The following is a 12571-nucleotide window of genomic DNA, read 5'->3' on the forward strand; positions in this document are numbered from 1 at the left end:
AAAATAATGTAATTAAAAAAGTGCTTTATTTTACAATAATTATGTATAAATGATTTAGTCAGTGTTTGCCCATTGTAAAATCTTTTAAATCCCTGATTTACATTCTGACATTTACATGGTGACATTTTTACTGTTGGCAGGTGGTGTAGTTGCTGCATGCTTTTTGGCAGTTGGAAACAGCTGTAAACAGCTATTTCCCACAATGCAACAAGGTTCACAGACAGGAAATTGCCAGGAGTACCACGGTCCTCAGAGTTTCTTGTCGGAGAGGTTTCACCACAATATCAGTCATACAGCGCCCCCTGATGGTCTGTTTGTGAAAAGGAATAGATTTCTCATGTAAAAGTGGGTATCAGCTACTAATTGGGATAAAGTTCAATTCTTGGTCGGAGTTTCTCTTTAAGTGCATTGCAAGTAAGGGACTGTGAGTATAGTTAATCAAAAGCATCAAGTATTGTGTGAAAAGCCGCTGGTCCCTGACTTACGAGCGACCTGCTGATACGAACGCCCACCGATCCGCCGCAATGACGTCACAAAGTGGGGACAACCTCTTCTGCTGCCCATTCCTTAAAGGGGCACTATGGCAAAACAAATTAAATATAAAATATGTGCAGACATAGACAAATGAGAAATAAGTTTATTCCAGAATAAAATGAGCCATAAATTACTTTTCTCCTCTGTTGCTGTTACTTACAGTAGGTAGTAGAAATCTGACAGAAGCGACAGGTTTTCGACTAGTCCATCTCTTCATAAGGGATTCTCAGCCAGGCTTTTATTCTTTATAAAGATAGTCACCAAAAACAATTTAAACAATGATGCTGGCCGGCCTCCCTGCTCACTACACAGTTTTTGGCAGTTGGACAGAGCAACTGCCATTCACTAAGTGCTTTTGAAAATAAATAAATCCCCGAGAATCCCCTATAAAGAGATGGACTAGTCCAAAACCTGTCACTTCTGTCAGATTTCTACTGCCTACTGTAAGTGACAGCAACATAGGAGAAAAGTCATTTATGGCTCATTTTACTCTGGAAAAAACGTACTTTGTATTTGTTTAGGTTTGCAAAAATTTAAATTTTACAATTTTTCGCAATAGTGCCCCTTAAAGAGAATCTGTATTGTTAAAATCGCTCAAAAGTAAACATATCAGTGCGTTAGGGGACATCTCCTATTACCCTCTGTCACAATTTCGCCACGCCTCGCCGCATTAAAAGTGGTTAAAAACAGTTTTAAAAAGTTTGTTTGTAAACAAACAAAATGGCCACCAAAACAGGAAGTAGGTTGATGTACAGTATGTCCACACAAGAAAATACATCCATACATAAGCAGGCTGTATACACCCTTCCTTTTGAATCTCAAGAGATCATTTGTGTGTTTCTTTCCCCCATGCACTGAAGTTTCAGGCTGCTCTTTTCTTCCTGCAAACAGCTTTGCCCTTGTTTGTAATTCCTCAGTATGTGAAAGCCCATCCAGCTCAGAGGACGATTTATCCAGCTGATCAGAGCAGCTTCTCTCTTCTCTCTTATCTAAATAACACACAGGCAGTGTGCATAGAGGGGCCAGAAAGGGTGAGTTCATAGCAGAACCACAACACTGAAGAACTTGGCAGCCTTCCAGACACAGGCCGACAAGTCTGACAGGGGAAAGATACATTGATTTATTACAGAGACTGTCATAGTAGAAAGTGCTGCAGTTAGCCAGAACACATTAGAATAGCTTTTGGAACATGTAGGATGATAAAAAACAGGATGCAATTTTTGTTACGGAGTCTCTTTAAAGCAGAGTAGGCGCAGCGGAAGCCACATCAGGGATGTCTCACTTGTTCCATGGCAGTGTAATGTCCCATTGTGCTGCCTGGAAGCTGCGCTGCCCGTCCTCTCTCCGTTCACTGTTCCCCCGGCGGCTTCTCTTGCGTTGCGTAATGACGCAATTAGAAGAAGCCCCGTAGTGGCGGCTCCTCCTGACTGCGTCATTGCGCGACGCAAGAGAAGCTGCATGATGGGACATTACACTGCCATGGAACAGGTGGTGTGACTTCCGCTGCAGCTAATCTGCTTAAGGAATGGGGGCAAAGGTGGCACATGGGAGACACAAGGAGGCACATGGGAGACACACAAGGAGGCACATGGGAGACACACAAGGAGGCACATGGGAGACACACAAGGAGGCACATGGGAGACACACAAGGAGGCACATGGGAGACACACAAGGAGGCACATGGGAGACACACAAGGAGGCACATGGGAGACACACAAGGAGGCACATGGGAGACACACAAGGAGGCACATGGGAGACACGTGACACACAAGGGAGACCAAGGAGACACGGGGGGAACAGAGATGAGACAGACAGGGACACCGTAGGCACAAAGGACAGAGATGGCACAGCGTCCCGACTTAAGAACGGATTCGGGTTAAGAAAGAACCCACAGTCCCTATCTTGTTCGTTAACCTGAGACTACCTGTATACACAATCATGAACTACTCCTAACATATATAAGCATCTAGAGCAGTGATGGATATTCTTGGCACTCCAGCTGTGACAAAACATCAAATCCCATCATGCCTCTGCTTCCCTGAGTTATACTTAGAGCTGTCAGGATATCGCAATGCCTCATGGGACTTGTAGTTCCACCACAGCTGGAGTGCCAAGGTTAACCATCACTGATCTAGTGGTACGTGAAAAGAGGTTACCTACAAGAGGTATATTTACTTAACACAGTCATTAATAAAGGGGAACTTGCTATAGAAATGTTAAGATACAATGCACTAGAACACAGAGTTAACCAATGAAACGACATCTCAAAAAGCTAAGCAATAGCCATTACAAAAACAGCTGCGACAGCGGACACATTGAACAATATGACGCGTCCGGCATTTTATACTCTCTATCCTCTAACTTCCAGAAATAGAAGAAATTGCTTCTTTTAATCTTTTTACACAGCAGCAATGGCTACCTTTTCTGGGGTAACACTCTAATATGGCAGAAAATGCAGGCGACACAGGCTTCAGTCAGGAAGGGAACACACAGCAAGGGGAAAAAAAGGAAAAAAAGGGAAAAAAAACCCAAACATGCACATGTGGCCTTACCCAGCCAATGACCGACTGTAGCACAACAGGGATGTGGTATTCTTGTAACTGGTAGAGTTCTGAAGGCTCGCAGTCCACTGTAAATCTGTTTGTGTCGCTGTTATACTCCACAGGACAGACAAAGTAACTGTATCCAGCCATGACATAGGACAACTGTGGGGATAGCGAAGCACATATCAGTGAAAAACAACAAGAGCAAGAAATAGAACTAAAAATACCTTTTGAAAAATAAAAAGTATGCATAACCTGATATTACAAATAGGTTAAGTGAAGACATTTACAAAATACAAACCAGGTTCGTTTTAAACTTTGCTTTTAGTAGTTACTGCAGCAGTTTTTACCATAATGAAAACTATTCCTATACATTAAAGCACACAGACCAATGTAAAGTAAGAACTCTTTTAAAATGCATGCAGCACTGGGTCCCGGTTCCATTCCCAGCCAGGGCAACATCTGCAAGGATTTTATATGTTCTTCCAAAGTGAGCGTAAAACGGACGTGAACTTAGGAACTCCTCTCTGCTCTAAAATATCAGCAACAGCATAATAACTTTTACAGGAAACCATTTCCTTGTTACAGCTTATAGAACTCCTACTGAGATTCTTCAGTATGGTTTCTTCCTGATATCATGGGAGCACAGAAAGTGTTAACCTCCTGTGTTTACATATTAGCTCAGAATGTGGCAGATTTCTCTCTGTTTCCTGATCTCCTGTGTAAGAGTTCAGGTCCACTTGAAGCAACAGGGTGCCACAAGAGATGCATATCTGTATCTCATAAGTATTGGTATACATTTCACAGAACCTGTTGTAAGAATCAGTATGTCAAGTAGAGACCTGTGAATCTGCTTCAAGCAGGTGGAAAGATAAGTACAGTGTACATATTTAAAAAATAATGAAAAAAAATGGTTATTCCTAAAAATCTAGAGCATTTTATTTCTGAAAATCTGAGATTACTCTGCTACTCTATACAGTTGCCAAACAGCCCAGCTCTCTTCCAGGCTCCCATATTGTAAACGAATAACCTGATTAGTAACCCAGGTCTCGGATAGGTGGGAAGCAGTGCGGTTACCTTTCCTCAACACCTCAGGACAACTGACAACCACATACATGTTCACACAAGAATGGCCAAAATAGCCGACAGGCAGTTTGCAAGAATTTCTCAAAATCTTGGATAGCAGTACAGATACTTTCCTGTCACACAAACTTCCATCAGCTGCAGTGCAACTATGCACAACTAGGTTTGCAGGTGTTCCAATGAAAATCTATTACAGCGGTTCAGAAGCAGTGTAGTTGGTTGATGCTGTGTGGTTGGTTGAACCAACCAGTGTTCGAAAAACTGCAATCAACTTCTATAGATATGACAGTCTGTAGAGCCCAATCAAATGTAGTAGGCCCATCTCTGAGGTGGTGGACCAGCTGCTCTACAGATGTTTACCACCGGGGGAACCACATTCAAGAACTGCCTTAAAACTGTCCATACAAAAAACCACTGAGAACTGACACGCAACTATGAGAATTGTTCACAAAGTTATGGACATAGTATAAGAAGTAACATCTACCTGAATCATGTAGACAATGAGGTGTGATGGTATGCAATACTTACTAAAAGTCCAAACACAACTGTGGAAAAGAAGCCCCCAATAAAGCCTTCCCAGGTCTTCTTTGGCGACAGCTGTTGAGAGTATAGGGGAGAGTCAGATGAATACAGTGAACAGGAAAGCGGAGCAGGCCAGGGGGCGGTGCCTGAGGCTGAGTTTCCAAATCATGAAAAAAGTGCAATGCAAGTATATGGACTATTTTCCACAGTAGGAGATGTTTCACATGTGTTTAAAGTGAAGCCAAGGTGAGAGGGATATGGAGGCTGCCATATTTATTTCCTAAGCAATACCAGTTGCCTGGCTGTCCTGCTGATCATCTGCCTCTAATACATTTAGCCATAGACCCTAAAAAAACATGCAGTAGATCAGATGTTTCTGACATTACTGCCAGATCTGACAAGATTAGCTGCATGCTTGTTTCAGGTGTTATTCAGACACTGCTGCAGCCAAATAGATCAGCAAGGCTGCCAGCCAAATGGCATGGTTTAAAAGGAAATAAATATGGCAGCCTCCATATTACTCTCACCTCAGGTTCACATTAAAGTGCACAGAAAGAACTGATGCTGTATTCTTTGGTACACAGCTCCCATTGCCCATGTAATGATTTGTCAATACGCTACATGTATGCTAGAATTCACATAAAATAATGATAAAAAAAAAAATTACATATGGAAAAATGAATGCACAAATCAATATCCCAGTGGAAATGCAGCCTAACTTCTGATTAGCAATTCTGCAAGCATTCAGGAACACAAGTTACGCGGGATGGCCTTACAACAGTACCATCAGATCCAGAAATGTGTGCAAAGCTTTATACAGTTGGGATACTTCTTATTTGGCTGAGTTGGAAAATGAACAGTGACGCAGTAGGTCCTGTGACATTTACAGCAGTGTAGGCATCATATCAATGTTTGTACTTAAAGAGAACCCGAGGTGGTTCAGATGGGATACAGAGGCATTATCTCTGCCTCATGACATGCCTCTGTGTCACCCCCTTCCTGTCTGTGCACTGAGCTGTGTATTCAGCCAGGGAAGCCCGCATAATATAAACAGCCTCATTCTCCCTCCCTTCTTACTTCTGGTGCCTCCCTCCAGCTAATAGAATGAGGGAGGCAGCCGAGCTTCCCCCACAAGAAGATGCAGCTGCAGTGAGAGAATGTTGATTCTGGAGTCCCCCACTCTCCACAGCACAGAAGTGTCAGACATGATGCAATTAGAGGGCAGGCAAGCTGGTAAATATGCACAGCATGATGCAGAGCTTGCCTGGACTCAGGGTCTGTGGGCAAACATCTGTCTGGTCTCTCCCCATTGTTATAATGACTGCATGTGTGGATAAGATGTTAAACAAGTTGAAAAGTTTTTGACAGTCCCTAGACTCCAGGAGGGCTTCTTTCTGACTTGTGTGAAGAGACTGGCAGGGACAGGAGTCCGATTACAGGCAAGTAACCTGTCTGATGTGGGACTGCAATACAGATAAGTTCTCTGCTCCATCTCAGGCTATTCTCAATTTCTCCACTCCTCTCTCTGGGCTAGTGCAACGCCAAAATGACAATAGCAATCGCTAGCAATTTGTGAGTGTGATTTTGTGAAGCTATTTTCAGAACGATTTTTGAATGAATCGCTCAAAAACATGCTACATGCAGTATACGTGCGATTTTGAAAAAGTCACAACGCTGCTGTGAGAACACCCACATAGGGTAACATTAGCCAAGCGCTTTTCAAATCACTGTTGATTTGAAAAACGCTCAGAAGCCCTCTTGGTGTGCACCAGCCTCCTTCATTCACCTTTGTTTCCCTCTTTCCCTAGTGCTAAGTGTCTGTGTCTTCTTGTCATACAGGAAAGCTAAATAAAAGTGCAGTTCTGGTGAGGCAAAATATTATTATTTAGTATTTATATAGCGCCGCCATCTTCCGCAGATGCATATATCCCTGCATCATATGGGTATCGCTTGCGATATATGTGGCATATTCCACTGAATTGTCCAAACTAAGTCTATCTCCCATTCCTCTCTCTGGGAGTTGTTCCAGCGCTGTACCCCGTTCAAATTTGCGGCTACCAGAAGCCCTCAGAAACACAGCTCCGTAATACGCCAGCGCACTTTTGTGCATGGGCAGTATGGAGCCACCTGTATTCGGAAGCAATCGAGTACATAAGTGCTTCTGGAACTTTCAGGAATCCCCCCCCCCCTTAAAAATCCTGCGTTTGCCCCTGCTGTGAGGGATAAACAAAGCACACACACACAGAGCCTGCAGGGGGCGTGGATAACTTCTCCCTATCACAGCAGAGGCAGCAAATTCCTCTCTGGGCCGACAAAGCTTGACAAAGGAAAGAAGATTAGATATTTTACAGAGACAGTCGAACCAGAAAAGGCTGCAGTAATCCAGAGCACATTAGAACAGGTATAGGAACTTATAGGATAGAAGAAATAAGGCTGAAAATGTTGAAAAGTCTCTAAGAAGAGAAAACCCTAAAATATAATTATTTTATGCAGATGCCTTAGGCCTCCACTTAGAACTTAAGGTAAAGTTAAGGTAATGATATTTAAGGCCTATTAGTGTTAAAGTGGATTTAACACACATTTACTATTGCAATAAAATCATTTTGTAGTTGCAACTGTTAGCATGTAAGTTTTCCAGCTTACCACAAGATGGCACTGGTCGTGCAGAAGTTTCAGTGTTTATTTTCCTCATAGCTCAGAAAAAAGGGACAAGGCAAAACCACTAAATTTGATTTATTATAAGTTAAAATATATTTTCACAGGTAAACATTAATGATTTTTGTGCAAGTCATCTGTATGAAAATGAGTAATTAAACTGCCTTCAATGTCAGTTACTTTTTAAGCATTAGTGAACTTAATAAAATAATAATATAAAAATACTACGTATAGCTATAGCCTTCAGAACCAAGTTTTAACAGGTTAGGGATTTAAAACATATCTTAGTAATTTAGGTTGGTGGTTATGACATGCCCTGTACTTCGTACGCTTGTGAGAGGTACAAAAAATGAATACCGTAATTGATATATTTATAATTTGTGCCATATATTGATATATATGTTGTGGTAAAAAAAACTGATGTGCGATTTCTCAGCCAATGTTGGAAGTGGTTAAAGGGATGTTGCAAAGATCAAGTTTATGTTATACCTTGGCCAGTGAGGTGACCAAAAAAAATGCATTTTCTTCCAATTATGCGACCTGAAGGCCTGTGCCTAACACTAACCTGCCCCCCTACTCTGTCTAATACTAACGTCACCTCTTTTCTGCCTAACACTAACTTTTCCCTCTCCTCTGTCTAATACTAACCCCCCCCCCCCCTCCTGTACCAACACTAATCTTCCCCCACCTCTGACTAACACTAACCACCCCTCTACTGTGCCTAACACTAACCTTCCTTCTCCTCTGACTAATACTAATCTTTCCTCTCCACTGCCTAACAATAACCTATCTGCCTAACATTACCCTTTTCTCTCTCCCTCTGCCTAACACTAACCTCCTCCTCTTTTCTGTCTAACACTAACCTCCCCTCTCTTGTGTCTAACACTAACCTCCTCTCTCATGTAGCTAAGACTTAAGATGGCCACTAACAGTCCAATTTCTAGCGAAAAATCGTTAGAGCTATCAAAAATTCTGATCGGATTGGTTGTAAATAATCTCTGTTGGTGGACACAATCGATTATGAACGAGTGAAAAAAATGTCGTCCGAATGAATTTTCGTCGAACCAACATTTGGATTTTCCTGTTGGTTGAGATAGATAGGAAGCAAAGATTGGTTCGTTGATGGTGTAGTGAACGATGTATTACAATATTTCACTTCCGATCAGCATTTCTGATCGCTCAAACGATTTTTCGCTAGAAATTGGATCATTAGTGGCCACCTTAACTCCCCTCTCCGCCTAACATTAATCTTTTCCCTCTCCTGTGCCTAACACTAACCTCCCCCTCTTCTCTGCTTAACACTAACCTCCCCTCTGCTCTGCATAACACTAACCTCCCCTCTGCTCTGCATAACACTAACCTCCCCTCTGCTCTACCTTACACTAGCCTCCCCCTCTCCAATCCCAAACACTAACCTCCCCTCTCCTGTGCCTAACACTAACCTTTCCTCTCCCATGCTGAACACTAACCTACCGTCTCCTGTGCCTAACACTAACCTTTCCTCTCCCATGCTGAACACTAACCTCCCCTCTCCTGTGCCTAACACTAACCTTTCCTCTCCCATGCTGAACACTAACCTCCCCTCTCCTGTGCCTAACACTAACCTTTCCTCTCCCATGCTGAACACTAACCTACCCTCTCCTGTGCCTAACACTAACCTTTCCTCTCCCATGCTGAACACTAACCTCCCCTCTCCTGTGCCTAACACTAACCTTTCCTCTCCCATGCTGAACACTAACCTCCCCTCTCCTGTGCCTAACACTAACCTTTTCTCTCCCATGCTGAACACTAACCTTCCCTTAACCGTCTCCTCTCTCCTGTACCTAACACTAACCTCCCTCTTCTCTGCCAAACATTAACCTTTTTTCCACTCCTACCCCCTAACACTAATCATCCCCTCTTCTCTGTCTAACACTAAAATTGTCTCTTTTCTGCCTAACACTAACCTCCCCTTCTCCTGTAGCTAACACTAACCTACCCTGTTCTCTGCCTAATACTAACCTCCACATCTCCTGTGTATCACTTCTGGCTTTGGCCACGACATATATTTAAAAGGAGGTGATGTTACAACAAAAGGGGTAAGAGCACAAAAATGTGATATGCCAATTCCACAGCCCAAACACACAAACAAATAAAACAGATTGCACTTGCAATGTTAAAGGGGTCATTCAATACAAAAAAAATGCTGATCCATCAGCAGTTTGCCAGCCAGTTCTTTACCAATATAAAACATGACTATAGCCAGTGACCTATGAGACAACAGGAGTTTATTTACCTTGATAAGAGGCGTTCTGCCAAAAAAGAAACCAAACATGTATGCCATGATGTCATTGCAGATCACACAGGAAATGGGAACAATGAACCTGTTGGATGAGGAGATAAGATGATGTTAAATATACTATAGACATGGTACAAAAACTAAATCAAGTACAATGACCTCCAGCAGCTACTAAAATTGGTAGAGTGTGTATAGCGTAGATACAAGAAATTCATAATCCCTTATTCTAGAAGCCACAGCATTCTCTCTTCTTTCCTTGTTGACACATATGATCAATTTAGAAAGATTTCAATCTGTAAAATTACTTTACTAAAACAAACAAACAAACAAACACAGAACATTTATATCGCGCTTTTCTCCTGGCGGACTCAAAGCGCCAGAGCTGCAGCCACTGGGACGCGCTCTATAGCCAGTAGCAGTGTTAGGGAGACTTGCCCAAGGTCTCCTACTGTATAGGTGCTGGCTTACGGAACAGGCAGAGCCGAGATTCGAACCCTGGTCCCTGTGTCAGAGGCAGAGCCCTTAACCAGTACACTATCCAGCCACTACTACCATCTAGTGTGGAAATTGAAAACTGCACAAATTAAAGTAGCCTTGGACATTTTGCAGCATCAGCCTATTGAGGGGTAGTCAGGAAGTTATAATGGAGTTTTCCTTATTTGGGCAAGTATCTGCAATATTACGTGAAACAAACTGATAACTTATTCAGACTAGTGTATGTGCCGGGCAAACAATGCGGTACATATAGTGGTGCTTTTAAGGTTATGGACCTTTCTGAATTTTCAATAATTCTGCATACATGATCTAAACACAACCTATTCTTCATGCATGTAAACATGGGCAACAAGAGTCAGATTACACACATGAGCCTAAAACATGCTTGTTCTGGCTGCAGTTTGAGGCAGTTTCTTTCAATGACAGAGTGGGGTATTCTCAGACTCTCTCATAGGTCAATTGGGTCAAATGACATTTTCAACAATACACAACCCATTCGAGCCAACAGGGAACCGGCAGCAGGGAGAGACACCACAGTGCTCATTGCAGCTATGTTAAATGTAAGCAGAGAGCTATATTGTATTGCTCTATTGCCACTTTATGAAAAAGATCCCTGTGTGATCTGAAAGTAGGCCCCTACTTATTGTCCAGCGCTGCGTAATATGTTGGCGCTTTATAAATACAATTAATAAAAGTAATAATAATAGGCGCTACTGTAGAGTAATTAGTACATCTGAAGGAGAAGCTAGAGTAAAGCATCGGGCGTGATGTCACATGGTGGGCGGGGTAAGTAGAAAGGGGTCGGAGGGCACTGTACACATGCTGGCTACTAGGCAAAGTAGGTTGTAAAATCAATGGCAAGCTCATCAGGTGGGAGTGAGGGAAGCCTTGCCTTATTTAGACAAGACAGGACAAATAACATTTATATCTCGCTTTTCTCCTGGCGGACTCAAAGCGCCAGAGCTGCAGCCACTAGGACGCACTCTATAGGCAGTAGCAGTGTTAGAAAGACTGGCCCAAAGTCTCCTACTGAATAGGTGCTGGCTTACTGAACAGGCAGAGCCGAGATTCGAACCCAGGTCTCCTGTGTCAGAGGCAAAGCCATTAACCATTACACTATCCAGCCATTTAAAAAGACAGAAACCTGTTTTATAGGATGCAAATAATTCTGTCTCCCTAACAGGGGACCTGAAGTGAATGGAATATGGAGGCCGCCATCTTCATTATCTAAAAATGACAATTGCCTCATCAAATGACACGTCATCATTAGAAGCCCTGCACTAGATGAAGCCGCACGGAGAAGACTGATATTTGCAATCCCTGCAGGCATGGTGGATGAGGAAAGCCGGCTGCCGCTGCTCGCCAGGCACTGCGGGGACACAGGCAGGGAATCCCCGATGATGGCAGGTCTGCCTTTGCCGTATATGATTCAGAGACGTCTTATATGTCAGCAAATACAGTACATATATATGTCAATGCTTCTGTGATGTCCTCTCCGCATCAGTTGTACCATTATTTGTACATTCTTATGTTTTGTCAAACATTTCTTGTTTAAAAATAGATACGGTACATCTGATTATGGGAAGAGCACAGAGGTCATCACAACAGCCACATGTAGAAGTATCTGAAAGATCGGTGGGATGAGAATGGCAAATGTCATCTCTTATATAAGCGATACAGATTTTCAGAATCTGAACTGATGCAGTGCAGGAAATGGGTGGGTGTTTAGCAACAAAGGAGAACCAGTATTAGATTTTCTACAGATGAAAAGAGAAATGATCTAACCAGCTGCTAGGTCAGAAATGTGACAATGCTTAGATTGCGGAGCTGACATCAGATGTGACTGGATACATTATCAGTGAACTCCATTAGCCGTTCTCCGCACCTAAATCCGCAGCTAATCCCAGTAATCCTCTACTATTCTGGTTGTGTCAGACTTCCACACAACTACAGTATTTGTATCCCCCTGTAATTAGCAACCAAAGCAAAAGACAGAATAATAGGAGCCTGGCACTGCACACGTGAGAGCCTGGAGCAAAGTGTCGCCCTCAGATAGAACCACCAGATAAAACGCAGTCAGTAGAAATGACCTATGGTAAAGACTTAATACTATGGTTAGCAGGAAGTTAACATGTCCTGCTTTATGCAGCTACTTACTCCTGCAGCAAGGAGTACACAGGGCAGTTTCTGGGCTAAATTGCTCCCAGGGTGAGGGTGTTAAAGGGTTGTGACACCTCCTCCCCCCCATGGGCTCCAAAATGTTATCTGCATTGTCATATTTAGCCCCTCAGAATAGGTAGCCAGTTATAGGTGCTCCAGTGTAGGTTAGGCCGCCATAGGTTCCCCTAGTATAGGTAAGGCGGCCATAGGTGCTTCCAGTATAGGTAAGGCAGCCATAGGTGCCCCCAAGTATAGATTAGGCAGCCATAGGTGCCTCCAGTATGGGTTAAGCAGCCATAGG

At 42.9% G+C, this 12571-nt stretch overlaps 1 protein-coding gene across 2 annotated transcripts in view; it reads right to left on the minus strand.

Annotated features, from left to right (window-relative positions):
- CDS2 (CDP-diacylglycerol synthase 2) overlaps positions 1–12571 on the minus strand; it is a 102336-nt gene that overhangs the window by 13530 nt on the left and 76235 nt on the right. For both annotated transcript variants that reach the window (XM_068274812.1, XM_068274811.1), the window contains exons 8-10: positions 9613–9700; positions 4689–4757; positions 3087–3239 (exon numbers count right to left, since the gene is read on the minus strand). In XM_068274812.1, the coding sequence (XP_068130913.1) occupies positions 3087–3239; positions 4689–4757; positions 9613–9700 (310 nt within the window). The remainder of the gene's footprint in view (positions 1–3086; positions 3240–4688; positions 4758–9612; positions 9701–12571) is intronic.

The sequence above is a fragment of the Hyperolius riggenbachi genome, chromosome 3 (genome assembly GCF_040937935.1).
Source record: "Hyperolius riggenbachi isolate aHypRig1 chromosome 3, aHypRig1.pri, whole genome shotgun sequence".
NCBI lineage: Eukaryota > Metazoa > Chordata > Amphibia > Anura > Hyperoliidae > Hyperolius > Hyperolius riggenbachi.